The 16189-nt window shown below is 44.5% G+C and overlaps 1 protein-coding gene across 1 annotated transcript in view; it reads right to left on the reverse strand.

Annotated features, from left to right (window-relative positions):
* The window catches only part of F2RL1 (coagulation factor II (thrombin) receptor-like 1), a 9895-nt gene extending 4364 nt beyond the window's left edge, over positions 1-5531 (reverse strand). Inside the window, exon 1 of the mRNA XM_012664553.1 lies at positions 5288-5531. Coding sequence (XP_012520007.1) covers positions 5288-5369 — 82 coding nt within the window. The 5' untranslated portion in view covers positions 5370-5531. The remainder of the gene's footprint in view (positions 1-5287) is intronic.
* Between the last annotated feature and the right edge of the window lie 10658 nt (positions 5532-16189).

The following is a 16189-nucleotide window of genomic DNA, read 5'->3' on the forward strand; positions in this document are numbered from 1 at the left end:
GAAGATACTATAATGGTATTATGATTATGTTTGAAAAGAAATCCCTCATCTTTTATGAATACATTCTAAAATATTTTAGGATGAAATTATATCTGGGATTTATTTCCAAATGACAGGGATTGGAACCTTCGGACATTGCTGGTGGGAATATAAAATGGTGTAGTCACCGTGGAAAATTATCTGGCAGTTCCTCAAATGCTTAAAGAGAGTTACCACATGACCCAGTAACTCTACTCCTAGGTGTACAGGTGTCCCCACAAAAACTTTTACAAGAATGTTCACAGTGGCATTATTCATAATAGTCAAAAAGTATTAACAACCCAAATATCCATCAATAGATAAATAAAGAAAATGTGGTATATATATACAATGGAATATTATGCAATAAAAAAATGAAATACTGCTACATGCTATGACATGGATGAACATAAGCTAAGTGAAAGAAGCCAGTCACAGAGGACCACATACTGTATGATTCCATTTATATTAAATAGCTAGGATAGACAAATCCATAAATAGAAAGTAGATTAGTATTTGCCAAGGGCTGAGATGGGAAGATTGGTGGATGACAGCTAAGGTGTTTCTTTTGGGGTAATGAAAATGTCCTAAAATTGATTGTAGTGATGGTTGTATAATTCTACGAATACACTAAAAGCCACTGAATTGTATACTTTAAATAGGTGAATTGTATGGTATGGAAATCTCAATACAGCAGTTAAAAAATACGACATGGAAGAGGGGTGGGAGGTGGGTTGGGGTATAGAAGAAACAAGATTAGCTAAGAGTTAAGCTAAGAGTTAATTATTGAAGTCGAGTGGTAAGTCCATGGGATTCACTATAATAATCTACTTCTCTATGGTTATGATTTTCCATAAAAACAAGCATATCCCAAGTCAGGAAGGTTCATGTAAGGAGAGCTCAAAAATCTATTTTAAATAAGAATGCTAAAATAAAGGGGAAAAAAGAGCAAGGAAAGGCAATATAAAAAAGGAAATGTGGCTTTGGGTTAGGTACAAGAAATTTTTTAAAAGGAAGAATATTTTTCTCATAATATTCCAACATATAACCTTGAATGCTTTCAATCAAAAATACTGTTTATATTCACTGTATTTTAAACACTGGTATAAAACGTCAAGACACTGCTTGAAGGTCCTTGAAGCCATTTCAGCCTAGTGCATAAGCTCGGGCCCTGTGTAGTGTCCTATACCACTCACCAAAACTCACAGACCTTCCCCAAAGAACTGGTGCTATCCCAGCTTCCCAACTGTATACCAGGTGAAATCATTTCTATTTCACAGGGTTGTGGAGAGACTTAGTGCACCTATGAAGTTTAAACATATATAAAGCACCTGGCTATAAGAGCATCCCCATTTCTAGGGCTGTAATCAACAATTCTTGTCCAAGTATGCAAAACCACACACCCATCGATGCTCAAGGCAGCATCCCTGCCCCAACGACAGACAAGCAGGAAACAGGTAATGTACATCGGCCCCCTAGTCCTGACTTACCACACCCCCAGCACAGTCCCCAGCACTAAAAGTAGACATTATACTATTCAATAAATACTGAAATGGAAAGACAGCCACAATACACTGTCAATTGAAAACAGAAACTGGCAGAACAATATGCTCGCATTTGTATGATAAATTTATAATGTACATTTATTTGCAAAATCTGAAGTCCATACTCAACAAACAATAAAAAGTGGCTACCTCTGCAGAGTAGAATGGCTGGGGAGGGGGGAACTTTTCTCTTTACTCTACGCCCCTCTATATTATTTGGATTTTTTTTTATCCCAAAGGAGTATAAATTGGTACAATCTTTTTGGAGGGTAATTTGGCAAAACATATCAACATTCAAAATGTACTTGGCCCTATGACATAGCAATTTACTTCTAGGAATTTGTCCTGCACATACTAACTAAAGTGCACCAAAGTACTTTATGTACAAGAATATTTACTGGAACATTATTTATCATGGTAAAACAAAAATGTTAATCTCAACATCTATCAAAAGGGAACTAATTCAATTACTCATGAAATTTGTGCAATGAATAATAGCCCCCCTGTAAAAATATGAACAGATTTCTATACACTGACCATGACTAGATTAGGTAAATAAATCAATCAATAAATAACACAGCCTGTACAGTACAATTCTTCTATTACTATAAAATATATTATTTGGGCATAGAAAAGTCTAGTTGAGAGGGGAGAGGAGAGAGAATGGGAGATTTTCACTTTTTTTAGATCCTTCTAATTTATACAATTTGGAAGAAAAATGAACTTAAAACTTTTAATTTAAAAAGCACTACTTGTTCTTTTAAGGATACTCCTCCTGTGGCCCACCCTCCCCATCAAACTAAGTATAGAGCAAGTACTTTATTTGTGTTAACTTTCTTCTTCTCACCCTCTCTTCTCTATGATCCCTTCACCCCAAATGTTCTTTTGCTCCCAACCTTTGGGAACACAGGCTGAAAAAGACAAGGTTTCCACTGCCAGCTACCCCTCCCTGGGTACACTTTTAGTACATTTTCACAAGTGTTCTTTCACGATAAACTGTTTTCCTCAATACTTGCCCAACTATTAAAACCATAAAAAAGCCAAATACAGACTTCACGAAAACATCACCCATCAAGGTTAATTAGTAACTACAGGCAAGCAAGGGGACCAAACACAAATTTAAAGCCCCACCTTCAAGTTCATTATAGTGTTCTGCCATATTACAAAACACTGGAAATACCATGTGTCTATCAACAAAGGATTAATTTAAAAATTATGATACATCCTCCTGTTTTAGAGGCATTAAAAATGTTTTATGTGTATTGACATGCTATTGATCAGCTTATATAATACAAAGGCTTAGCATATAAAATATATAAGCTTATGATATAATTTTATATATTTGTGAATACATATTTTATGCATGGAAGTATGAAAGTATAGGAAAGAATATAAACCAAAATGTTAGCAATGCTTACTTTAGGTATTAAGGTTTGGGGTGATTTAATTAAAAATTTCCTCTCTTTTTTTGGCTCATTTTTCCTCTACAGTGATCACATATTACTTCTATAATTAAAAAACCAGTTATAAGCTGGTTTAAATGCCACACTGCCTTCAATCAGCCAGGTCACTCTAGCAAGTCTCCTCATTCATTCTTCATTCCTTATTTACTGAGGTCCTTTAGGCGATCAGACAGTGCCAGACACTGCCATGGAGATGATGGTAGGGTCCCTGGCCTCCAGGAGTTTATGATGCAGTGGGGACACAGATGAAACATATCAATGCAAATAATTATCAATTACTATTGTGAGAGGAAAGAAAGGGGGCCAGGGGCCTGAGGGAGTGTTTTTCTTTCCTTGCTCCCTCCCCAGTTCAGTGTCTCCCACTGGTAACACAAGAAGGCTGTATTCTGGGCTGAGTTCCTTTCTGTGAGGCAGTCCTTTGGTTTGGGAAGAAAATCAAAGGCAGTATCTGCCCTGTAGCAAAGTGAGGAGCACAGGGGACCGATCTGAAAAGGGATGAGCAAAGACCTGCCTTGAGGGACAGAAAGGCTTTGCTGACGCTCTATTTCTTATCAAAATCAATTTAGTTTTAAGTTAGGAGGAAAGCTCCATCTACCTCGAGTGTCAGTGTACTTAACTAACCCTTTAAGAGAGTTACTCTGCAAAGGAATAAAAGTATAAGGCCAGGGGTCAGGAACAAGGTGCAATATTAAATAGCTCTGGTTAACAAGTAACCTGATTTTATTTTATTGTTAAGTCAGGTTCACCTTATACTCTAGGGATCTCCCCGGCCCCAGCCCCTCACTTTGTAAATCAGAACAAGCCAAATAATCAGGTATGCTTCCTATAGGAACTGTCTGAATCATAAAAGTGTTGAATTATCTACATCCACATATTTTTGAAAAACGTTTCCACGCATTAACCTTTGCTCTTGAATTTTAAGTTTCCAACTTTAAAAGACAGGCAAATGGAGAGGTGTTAATTACATTTTTCAATACTTCCCAGAAAAAATGCCTTTATTCTGATACTGATTAATAAAACGTATACCAGCGGTGCGCAGTTTAAGCTTAAGCTTACACCGTAACACCCTTTTCTGTAATTCCAGAGGAAAAAGAACTACATTTTTCAATCGAATTCCAATTCACTGTGTTTAGCTCTTTTACTTCGTCTTTATGAAGAGGAAGATAAAAGTCAGAAACCGCCTTTTACAGCAGATCTGCAAATTTCGCAGGGAAATTAAAACTTTCCTTTTAATGCTACCCAGGCTGCCCCAAGCAGCGGGGTCTCAGCATCACAGTCGCGATCGAAGGCCAAACCCCCGCCACGCCCAGAGAGGCCTGCTCAGCCCTGGAGACGCGCTCCTAGAACAGCTCGAGCACACCCGGAGCAGCACACCCGCGGAAGGCGGCGGCCGGGCACAACCCGGCACCCGAGCGCCGCCCGGGACCGCTCGTGTTGTTCCCAAGGCTGACAGCTTCTGGCCTACAAACATGAGTGGCCGCCCGTCACAGCGCCAGGTCACCTGGTCAAATACAAAGCAGGGTCCAAGAAGCTCCACTCATAAATCCACGTGACAGCCAAGTGGCCCAAAACTCGAGGCTGAGCGCTCGTTACCACGAGAACCCCGCAGGGTACCGCCCTGACTTGCATACCCAGGCCATGCACCGGGGGTGCTAGGAGCTGCAGGCCCCGGGTAGGTCTTGAACGCCGTGGGCAGAGCCCAAAGAAAGGGCTCCAGTGGTTGGAGGCGAGCGCAAAAAGCAAGGTTCCCGGGCCGCGGGTTCCCACCCACGCCACCCTGCCTGCGCCATCTACTCACTAACGCCAGGGGCCCCACAGGACCTGCAGGAGGAAGTCGCCAGGGTGTGCGAAAAGTTCCTAATGACTTAGTGTTTACAAAGACACCAGCCCGGGGGAGGCGACCCAGTCCTCTGGGTACCGTTAGACACGACTTACTCCTTCCTTCCATCCCCTTCCCCGAAACCCCATTGCAGGGTGGAGGTGGCTAGCACGAGAACCTCTCGGTAAATGGGGTTTTGGGGGGCCTCTCTGCCTCCTGCCGGGCTCTGCCGACTTCAGCTGCTCCTGGATGTCCTACCAGGTTGCCCCTTGGCTCAGAGATGCCCCATCAAAGCCAGCCAGGGGAGGCTGAGGGAGGCGGGGAGGTGGTGGTGCCGGCAGCAGAACACCCTTCGCACACCTGCCCCGCTACCACCACCTGCCCAGCGCGCCCGGGACCCCAGCTCCGCAGCCGTACGAGCCCTCCGTGGCCAAGTGTCTCACCTTGGATGGTGCGGTTGCAGGAGGCAGAGGCCGCCAGCAGGATGGCACCCGCCAGCAGCCACGCCGCGCTCAGGCTTCGCATCCTTCCCGCAGCCCCGACGCCGGGCGGGCGGGGAATCCGCCGCCACGGATTCGAAACTCAGAACTCCACTCGCCGCACCGAGAGAAAGCCAGCCTCTCGCTGCCCCTAATCCGAGCCTCCGCGCGCCTCCCCAGGGCCGGGTAAGTTTCAGGGAAACCGGAGTCGCCGGGCGCACCTGCGGGAGGCCACGCCCCGGGACCGGAACGCGCGGCCTGGCCCCGCCCCCTCCGATGCTCGGCGCCGCGGCCCCGCCCCCGGCCACCTGGCCCGGAGCCTCGCCGCCCCCTGCTCCGGGTACGCTGGCCTAGGTCCGCGAGGCCGCGGGAGCCGCCCGCGGGCGGGGCTGGGAGGGTGAGGTGGCCACATCGGAATGCAAACGGCAGGAATCCCAGTCTGGGCTGTGCCTAGAACTACCTTTAACCTTTGATTACTCCTAGAGAGCTGGTGTCGTCGATCTACGTCACCTTTCCTGACTGTCAAAAAGCCATGATCCGAGCTCACTGCAATTACCGTAGGCAATTGATACGGGGAGGTCTTCCCAGTATAGTGGACACTGCGGGACACGGGGTGAGCTTCTGATCCGCAGAGACAAGGCGGGCAGCTGCAGACACCAACGAAAGCGGTGTGGAGCAGCAGGCTCGGGGTCTAGGATTAGGTCCTGCTCTGCTGTTAACCAGCTGTGACCTTGAACAAACCTCTTCACCTGCTTCTAGGCCTCTTCAGTGAGGTGGAGCAGGAGAGAATAAATGGAATGGCGACTTTAAGTGCCAGGTGTCAACGCTTTAGGAGCACTATCTTGTTTCATCCCCACAACAGCTGGGGCAATAAGTAGGATTCTTTCCATTTTACAGAGGAGGAAATGGAGCTTAGAAAGATTATATAAATTGCCCAGATTTTACAGTTTATAAACACAGTTTATAAATGTGCATCACCTTTAAACTCTACTCTATGACTGCCACTTTCTTCTATTAATCACTGCACTGTAAAGGCTTCTGCTAGGGGCTCTTCTGCATTCAGATCCCATAGAGGCCAGATAAATATGTCAGCATGTAGAGGGGGTGGGGAGAAGAGGAGTGTGTGACTAGAGATGGGTGCGCAGGGTCATCACCATGTTGGTAATGTCTTACTTTTTATTTGCTTTAAAAAAGGTAGAATAAAACAAAGTTTACTTCTATCTATTTAAACTATTGGTACTGGAGGAACACAGAGACATGGGTATTTTCAGATATTTGAAGGATTAGTTTGTGGAAGGGACTAGATGTGTTTTGAGTAGCTCCAGAGAGCAAAAATAGGTGAAGCCTGATTTCAGCTCAACCTGTAACAAGATTTTCTAACACATTCCTGCCTGTCTGGATCTTAGGGGCTGCCCACCTTGGTTGAGAACTGAATCACTGCAGGGCTCACAGCAAAAGACAAGGGCATCTGTCTGGCATATTGGAAAAAGGGTTCCTTTCCAGGGTCAGGTCCAGAATGAGTGAGTCGAGATGGCCTCTTGAGGGGCTCGAGCCCCGAGAGTTCATGATTCTCCCTAGAAGAGCAAAGTTTGGTAAGTTAGTTGCAAGTGACCATTATTCATTTCTAAACAAACATAAACTAAATGACCACAGTCCCTAGGCCTGTGAGTGTCTAGGGTAGAGCTTACATCTGATAAAGGGCCTGTGTCTTTTGTGTGACCTCTTACTAAATCCACCATGGGGCCAATTAACTGAACTAATGTGAGTCCCAGACACACTGAGAAAGACAAAATTGTATAAAATGTCATGTTAGCCAGTTGTTTCAACCATATCCCCTATAAAACATTTCCCCAAAATTATTCACGTGGATGGCTGGTATTCTGTCCTTCCCTCTACCCTGACAGAGGGGCTCACAAGAGCTGGGAAATAAATGACTAAAAAGGGAGAGATACAAATGCCCCCGAACATACCAGGAGAATGGAGGGATTGCTGTCTGGATAACAGAAATGGACTGTTTAAAAAAACAAATAAATTTTGCCCAATACTCACAGACAAGGGTGGCCAGGAAAAGCTATCCAGTAAAGGAAACAATTCCTTTTATTGACAGCCATGTCTCTTAGGGGGGTCTCTGAGCACCCAAGAAAGGGGAGCTGTTATGGAATGACTGCCCTCAAAGTAGAATCTTCCTCTTTCCAGAGAAAAATGCATCAGGGTCCAGCAGCTTTAGATTCAAGTTTTCACTGGTATTTTATGGGAATATGCTTTGAATCATCAAAATTTCCAAGAAAAGACCTATTCAACAATGCTATGAGTTAATTATCTCAAGAATGTGGTTACTTACAGGAACCTAATAAAATGAACTACACTCATTTGAGTCAGTTTACAGGTGTTTTCCTGTAACTTCAGGAGGACAGTATTTGTTTTTTAGATGTTGGTGACTCCTTTGCCCTGAAGGGATTGGGGTGTTGTATGGCTGTGTGGAACTGTACAGAGAAATGGCCACAGGCAATTCCAGACTACCTGGCTTCCAGAGATTGGGAACTTTGTGAAATTTCTCACCCCTTATGACTCTAAGGAAGAATTTAGACACTAAGGGAAAAGGTATTTCGTTCAAATAATTCTACAATCATTTATTAGATTCATCAAACTCTTCCTGAAGAAACAAAGTCCCTGATCTCTTGGGTCCTGATCAAATATAATTGGGGGAAAATTTGTGCTCATTCATTCTCTCATTTGCTGAGCACTGACTCTGTACAAGTTTAGCAATGACCTCCATTACCCAACCTAACCGTAGAGTTTGACACAATTGATCTCTTCTTCTTTCTGGAATATTATATACGCTTGGTCTCCAGGCCCACTCTTCTCTTGACTCTCCACCTACCTCACTGACAACTCAAAAATTAGTTCTTTGTTGGTTCCTACCCACTCTCCTAACCTATGTACTCTGCAGTGCCCTGGGTTAATCTTTGAGCTGCTTTTCTTCTCAACATATACATTCATTCTTTGGTGACCTCATTCAGTCCCATGGTGTTAAATACCATCTATATGCTGACAACTCCCAAATTTATATTTTTACCCTAGATTTTTCCACTCCAGACATATAACATATTCGTCTAGCTACTCAACATCTCCCCTTGGAGGTGTCTACAGGCATGTCAAACATATGTCCAAAACTGAATTTCTGATGCATCCCACCCCTGTCCCCTTTCACAGTCTTTGCTTCTCCTTAAATCGCAACTCCATCCTTCCAATTGCTCAGATCAAAAATCTTGAAGTCATCCTTGACTTTTTGTTCCATATCAGATCTACCAGCAAATTCTACCTTGAAAATGTATCTAAAACACCAATCTGGTGCCAGTTACCATTATCTTTTGCCTGGATTATTGTGACAGTCTTATAACTTGTCTTCCTTTTTTTTCCCCATAACCCTCTACACAGTCTTCTCTCAACTAGAGCGAAAAGGCCCCTTAGAAGCCAGAGCGGGGCCTTACTCACCTAGCACCTCTTAGCTTGTCATCTGTAGAGCTGAGAAGTCAGGATGGCAGCCAAAGACTGAACTGTTGTTGGTGGTCTCTCATCCATCCAAAGGCTTCCTAGACCCAAAGAAATAATCTCTAATGATAATCATTTCAGGCATTAGTGGCCCATTGCTAGCTAGCCTTATGGTCTTTGGAGTTTTTTCGCTTTTTAGATTTTTTTCTGCCATTCAAACAAAAAGGGGAAAATATTTTGAAAGAAAAGAGTTATGAAGACTTTCAAACTTGGACTAGAAGTGTGGTTGGGTGATGCATCCCTGAGACATGTGTAAGTTAGTCATGACATCATGGGAAATGCAGCCGCCATAGCAATCTCATCTTTCTGAAGAACAATAATGCTGTAGGGAGCAGAACTGGCATCCCCAACCTCAGGAAGGGTCAGGTGGCAGCATCTGTGCCAGTGAATACTTAATGAAATAAGTACATGATGGGGTGCAGTGTGGAGAGTAGTCATTATGCCCTATGCTGATGACTAAAGAGATGAGAAAGGTTGATATGCAAGGGCTGAGATGCTCACTAAGCAGTTCTTGTGGTAGGATTGTATCCCTCCACTCACCCCAGTTCCATCTCCCTATCTCTTCCACCTACAACTTCTACCTGATTGATTCTTTTTCTTTTGGTCCTGGCAAGGTTAGCCTACCGATCTCAGTAGGTGAAGACAGGATTAAGAGTGGATGGTTCCCCTGCCAACGGCTCCCATTGCCCCCAGGATTAAAGTCCAGAGTCTTGAGTAAACACAAGACCTTCATAGGTGGGCATGGCCTCCTGGGAGAGCACAGCACAGGGTGGAGATGGCACCAGCTTGGCTTACTGGGAGGAAGAAGGGTGACACCAAAGACAGCCTCAGCCACTTTGCCCTACTCCAGAAGCTTTCAGAGTCAGAAAGGAGTCAGGGCTCACCTGGACTAACCACCAGTGATGAAAACTACCAGCCTCCTTTCAAAGAAGCCTAATTGCTGACTTTTCTCATAAATTCATTCAAAACATCCTCTTTAGATAAGTGGGAAAAGGGGGTGGGAGGATATTTTAATACCAGAATATTTTCTGCCAGTCCTGCTAGTCATTCCCTCTTCTCTGCTTCCAGCAACCACAAACTCCACCTACCACCTTCAGTGGTTCCTGAGTAGCCCCTTCTCAGACTTTCATCTAAAAAAGAAATATTTCTTTTATCTGATTACAAATGCAGCACAGGTTTGTTGGATTTATTGGAAAATACAAAAAAGAAAAGAAGGAAAAAAGGGAGGGAAGGAAGAAAGGAAGGGAAGAATGAAGGAAGGAACCAAAGGAGGGAGAAAGGGAGGGTGGACCCAGAAATAACTACTCTTAACATTTGACTCCTTCTAGTGAGAGCTATCTTTTTAAAAAATCAGAGTGAGATGAGTCGCATACTTATTTTGTTAGTTTTCCCCCACTCAACAACTTAATGAACATTTCCCAAAATGGTTAAATAGTCCTCCATAGCACCGTTTTCTATTACTGCAGAATAGTTCATCTTCTCAGTCGATCTTCATTTAATTAATCTGTTAAAAAATATCCAGATTATTTCATGTTTTTGTTGTTGTGTTTTAGATAACAGAGATAAACATATCATGATACATACAATTTCTTTCTGTAGTCTCAGACTATTTTTTTAGGAAAGAATATTTTTAGAGATGGATGGATTTGCTAAATAAAAAAGTCTATTTTAAGAGATCCTAATGGTTATTATCAAATTGTCCCTCAGAAACAATACACTAATTTATATCCCATCAGGGGTGCATGAGTGTTTTTATGTCCTTGTATCTTTACCAGCATTGGGTGTTATAATTTTTAAAAATCTTTACTAATGTGATAATTTGGCCATCATCTTTTGTGTAAGACTAGTCAACTCTCATCTTAGTATTTACTTATTCAAGTAGTAGGCCACACACAATGATTCAAGCCTGTAATCCTAGCACTTGGGGAGGCTGAGGCCAAGGCCTTAGGATCTCTTGAGGCTGGGAGTTTGAGACCAGCCTAAGGAAGAATGAGACCCCGTCTCTACAAAAAATAATTAGCCAGGTGTGTTGGTGTGTGCCTGTAGTCCCAGCTACCTGGGAGGCTGGGGCAGGAGGGTCCCTTGAGCCCAAGAGCTTGAGGTTGCAGTGAGCTGTGATGACTTCATTGTACTCTACCGAGGGGACAGAGGGGACCCTGTCTCAACAAACAAACAAACAAAAACAAAATCAAGTAGTAGAGGAGGGAAAAGGATTCTTTAGGGAGGTGAGAAGAACCTAAGAGATAGGGAGTTGCGATTCTAAAGCATAATCTGAGCACATAATCAGTAAACACCTGCGTGAGTAGTGTGTAGTGTGTAGATCTTTAACAGTGACTGTGCTTTGGCGGATATATCTCTGCAATTGGAGTAGGAGACCTGCCTCAGGGTCCCTTGTACTTATTCACTACAGAACAGAAAGCAAATCACCAGACCTCTCAGCTCAGAGTTCTCTTATGTGAAATGGTGCTATTAACACCCACGCTGCCCATCCCCCAGGATGGTTGTGACAATGAAATGAGAAAGTGTGTGTAAAAGTCCTCTGGAAACCATGAAAGCACTATACAAACGCAGGGGATTATTATAATATTATTGCTGTCAGTAACCATAGCAAAAGGTCATGTTATAACTGATCTTAAATACATCATATTGGTTTTAAACAAATCACTCCATAATCCCTAGTCAACTAAAGGTCTTCTCTCTGCAACCTGGCAGAACCCTATTGGACCATCAACCTCGAGATGTGATAGATTATCAGGGGGAGAGAGACAGCTCAGAGCCACTTCTTAACGGCCCAGGATCTTAGAGCTTAACAAAGTTACTCTGGGTGCATGAGACAGAGGCACCTACAAAAACCAGTCAGGGGTGTCAAAAGAGGAATTGAGACCAGTGTGTGCTCTCAATTCTGTCTTGTGAAAGCTACTTGTAGTCAGCATCAAGGACAAGCCCCACCAAGATTTGGGGAGGGACAGGAACTGAGCTGAGAACCTCTGGCCTCCAGCAGGGCCAGATCTGAGGTTTCTCTCAAGTGATTCCAAGTCTTGGTCCTTCCTCAGACCCTGTTCTCATCCAGACTCAGTTACCCTGTCCCTCCTCCAACCAGAAATGTCTCTTGACTCCAGAAAGGAGACATTGTGATAGGGAGGACAGGGTTGGGCAGGGTGCCCAATAGTCCTGTATTAAATATTGGTTCTGTCACTTATTAACTGTATGATTCTGGTTAAGTTATTTCATCTCCTTGGGTGCCTGTTTTTTCATCCCAAAAATGGAGTCAATTCTACCTACCTTATAAGAATATTGTGAATATTCAAAGGACCAAAGGGCTATGCCACCCACTGGGGCCTCCTCAAGGACCACCTCAGTCCTGGTAGGGGCTGGCAGGAAGCTGCTGTGTGCCTGGAATCCCTGGTACAACTGCAGGGAAAGACAAAGATCAGTGAAAAGCTGGTAAGGAGAGGAAACAATAGTCAGAGGGGTTTGGAGAACTGGGGGTGTCTGGATTTCATGTGAAGTCTTTGGGGGCCACATAGTCCCAGAGAGAAGAGTTATAGCAGGTGGGTTCCTGGCAATTGAAGGGCAGCTGGTGGGAATGTGGAAGAGGGAGGGCCTGGGAAATCTCAGGGAGGGAGGGTAGGGCGGTAATTCCCAGCTGCTCCGGGTGGCAGAAACCAGTTTGGTCCTGCTGTTTAGCTTTTGTGAGCTGCTCATTAGCATTTGAAGGAAGGGCCTGCAGAATACACCCTGAGTCTTTGGAGCCCTGCTGTGCGTGCCGGGCTGGAGGTGGGGGCGGGGAGTGAAATCACTCTGACTTCAGCCCGATTTCCCAAATCCAGATCCATCACCAATTCGGGACTCAGTAAGAAGGGACTGAATCTCTGTTCCTCTCCCAGCTAAAGCCAAAATTTCTTCTATTTACAAAACTTCTCAAGTTCTCTGAAGTAGCTGAGAACTACTCATTGGTCCAATATAGAGAGCATAATGATTTTAGAAAGAAAAAAAATTCTTATGATAAAAATAGGTAACACAATGAATGTATTAACTCAATCTTCACTGTATCTTACGAAATAGAGACTATTATCCTGTCAGAAATCAGACGATTCAGAAGTCATTACAGAAAACAGATGCCAACTCTTATGGTGCAGGCATTGCTTGCGTGTAACACTAAATGCTTGTGTTACCAGAAGATTCCCTGAATTTTCTGCACACTGAGAAAAACTACTAGGTGTTTATTTCTTGGGGTTGGGGGGTAAATCAGGCCAATTTTTGCCTTTACAGCCCAATGATTTTTATTCTCGAAGAATCACAACCAGGCACTGCATATAAAACTGTCTCATCCACCTCATCTGGGAGGTAGAAAGATGTCCTGGAAGAGCATAGAATTTAAAGCGCACAGAATCTCTGCTCTGTTCCACCAGCTCTAAAGCCCAGTTACTGACACACACAGTTCAGCCCAGTTATTCTGAAAGGAAACTCACTTTAGAAATGCAAATGACTCACCGAGGAGTGAGGAATGTTACTGTCTGACATGTGAACTGTGGCTTTGAAGACCGTTTGGGAGCCCTCTGTGTTCTCCCAGGAATACCTCCCAGGGTGTTCGTTGGAGCCAAAGGAGATCAGAACTGTAAATGGGCTTGGTAAAGTGCAAAGTATTAAGGAACTTTTATTTTTATCACGAGAGTGTTGAGTCCTGAATAATAGCTCAGGGTCCATTGAACAGCCTGTGGAAAAGACGAGATTATACAAGGACTCTATTTCATTGGCCAGCGTAGACACAATCTTGGTCCAGAGCTGCTTCTATTCTTTTTTTTTTTTTTTTTGAGACAGAGTCTCACTGTGTTGCCCGGGATAGAGTGAGTGCCGTGGTGTCAGCCTAGCTCACAGCAACCTCAAACTCCTGGGCTCAAGTAATCCTACTGCCCCAGCCTCCCGAGTAACTGGGACTACAGGCATGCGCCACCATGCCCGGCTAATTTTTTCTATATATTTTTAGTTGGCCGATTAATTTCTTTCTAATTTTAGTAGAGACGGGGTCTTGCTCTTGCTCAGGCTGGTTTCGAACTCCTGAGCTCAAACAATCCGCCCGCCTCGGCCTCCCAGAGAGCTAGGATTACATGCTTCTATTCTTAAAATCTGATTTCCAGTCTCTGTCCCTCCCCCGCCCACCACGCTTGCGAGTGGTCCTGTGCTAGATTGAGTTTAGCATAAAGAAAATAGACCTGGCCCCTCCGGCAGGAAAGCCTGGCAGGTCACAGTGGAACCATCGCAGAGGGCAGCGAGGATGAGGTGGGGAAGCCAAATGAGGAGGAGGATGGGAGAGAGGCCCAAGACTCTGGAGGCACGGCAGGAGCACGAAGCAAATTGCTTATTACTCAGCGCCGGCGGGCTCCCCGACGGTCCTCAGAGCTGTAGCTGGCTTGTCGGATGCTAAAATCCCTCCTTCCTTGGTGAGTCACGGCAGCCAAAGTAACAGACATGAGGAGCCACGTTTGTTTGTGCATTGCTGCTTGCCGACACAATTCCACAGAGCCCCCGACTCTGTGATGACGCGCAGCTCTCTGGAAAGACATTTTGAGGACGAAACAGGACAGAGCACATGGCCCACCGTGTCTTGGGTCATTCTATTCCTTAAAAGAGAACCCCAATCCCTGCCTTTTCCTACACATAAGATAACCTCTGACAGGGTTAGCGGTTATGCTTGGGTAATCTATATCCAGATGTACTCTAAAGCCCCAACCTTGATGTCGTGGTGCGTTAATGTAATTTCTGCGCAAGTCTGATAGGACTTGGCACACGCTGAGCCCGCAGCCCCGCGTGTGAGCATTGGAACAGGCCCGCTCCTGCGCCGCAGGCTCTGTCTACGGTCCTTAGTAAGACTTCTGAATAAATCTAACTTTCAATCTAAAAGTTTATTTTTTTTTCCTTTAGTCGATAGTCCTTTACATCTCCAAAAGGAGTTTTGTGGGTTTTTTTGAGACAAGATTTCTCTCTGTCATCCAGGCTGCAGTGCCGTGGCATCAGCCTAGCTCACTGCAAGCCCAAACTCCCGGGCTCAAGCGATCCTCCTGCCTCAGCCTCCCAAGTAGCTAGGACTACAGGCATGTGCCACCATGCCCGGCTAATTTTTCTATTTTTTGTAGAGACAGGGTCTTGCTCTTGCTCAAGCTGGTCTCAAAACCCTAGCCTCAAGCGATTCTCCCATCTCAGCCTTCCAAAGTGTTTGGATTACAGGCGTGAGCCACTATGTCCAGCCCCAAAGGAGTTTTATATTGGAATAATGGAGCTGGACAGAATAACTAAAAGGCAATTTAGATACACTAGTTTAGAGCTAGGTTCCTGGACAAAACTGTTTGAGTTTGAATCTCAGGTCCACTGTTCATGTGCTGTGTGACCTTGGGAAAGACAATTAGCCTCTCTGTGCCTTAGTTTTTCTCTTCTGTAAATCAGGGTGGATAAGAATAGTATCTAGCTCTTAGATTATTGTATAAATGGTAGAAGTTAATATTTGTAGAGTGCTTAGAACATGGTCTGGTACATAGTTTGACTAAAGTGGGTTTTTAAAAACCTTATTATTTAATTAATGCATCTCCATAACTAGATACAAGCTCTGAGAGCAGAGACTCAGTCTGGGTTTGCTCATAATTGTATACCCATTGCTTGGAACAGCGTGTGGTAAGCACTCAACTATTTGTTGTATGAACAAACAGACAAAAGGAACCTCCTGAGCCATTCCCAGACTCAGACTACAGAAAAGGAGGACGGTGCTCCATCCCCACCCATCCAAGAAATAAAAAGTCGCACCTGCTAGCAGTCAACAAAGCTGGAGAAGTAACCCAGTGGGCTATGCCGTGACACGGTTTCTGTTCTCAGATCCTTGGACTTCTCCTTGTCTTCACCACACAGGATGTGGGGCCCAGATCTTATTTGACCAAGGAAGTGCTTGTTCTCTGAGTCAGGAGTGTCTGCCCAGGCTCAGGTGTGGGCCGAGTGTTGGCTTGTCCTTAAGGAAGAACAGCCAGCAGCTGGGAGAGCGCTGAAGATGGTGGGCAGAGGAACTGCCGCCCCTCCCCTGCCTGGCACCTGGCCCTGTCTGCAGAGGCTTGGGCTGGACTATCTGCAACAGAGAGATTGCTGCAGCTCAGTTTCTTGCTAAAAATGCAACACCTCCCCCTTCATCTCCCGAAGTGGACAGCATTTGCAGAGCCCTGCTTTGCCCTCTGCAACGGAGAACTCTAGTTGGTACCAAAGCAAACGGATGTCCCGTACACAGTTCATCGAATCTAAATTACTTTTGACAAAAAGTCTTGTATATTGTACGTA

Source organism: Propithecus coquereli, unplaced genomic scaffold, assembly GCF_000956105.1.
Source record: "Propithecus coquereli isolate 6110/MARCELLA unplaced genomic scaffold, Pcoq_1.0 Scaffold9, whole genome shotgun sequence".
Lineage (NCBI taxonomy): Eukaryota > Metazoa > Chordata > Mammalia > Primates > Indriidae > Propithecus > Propithecus coquereli.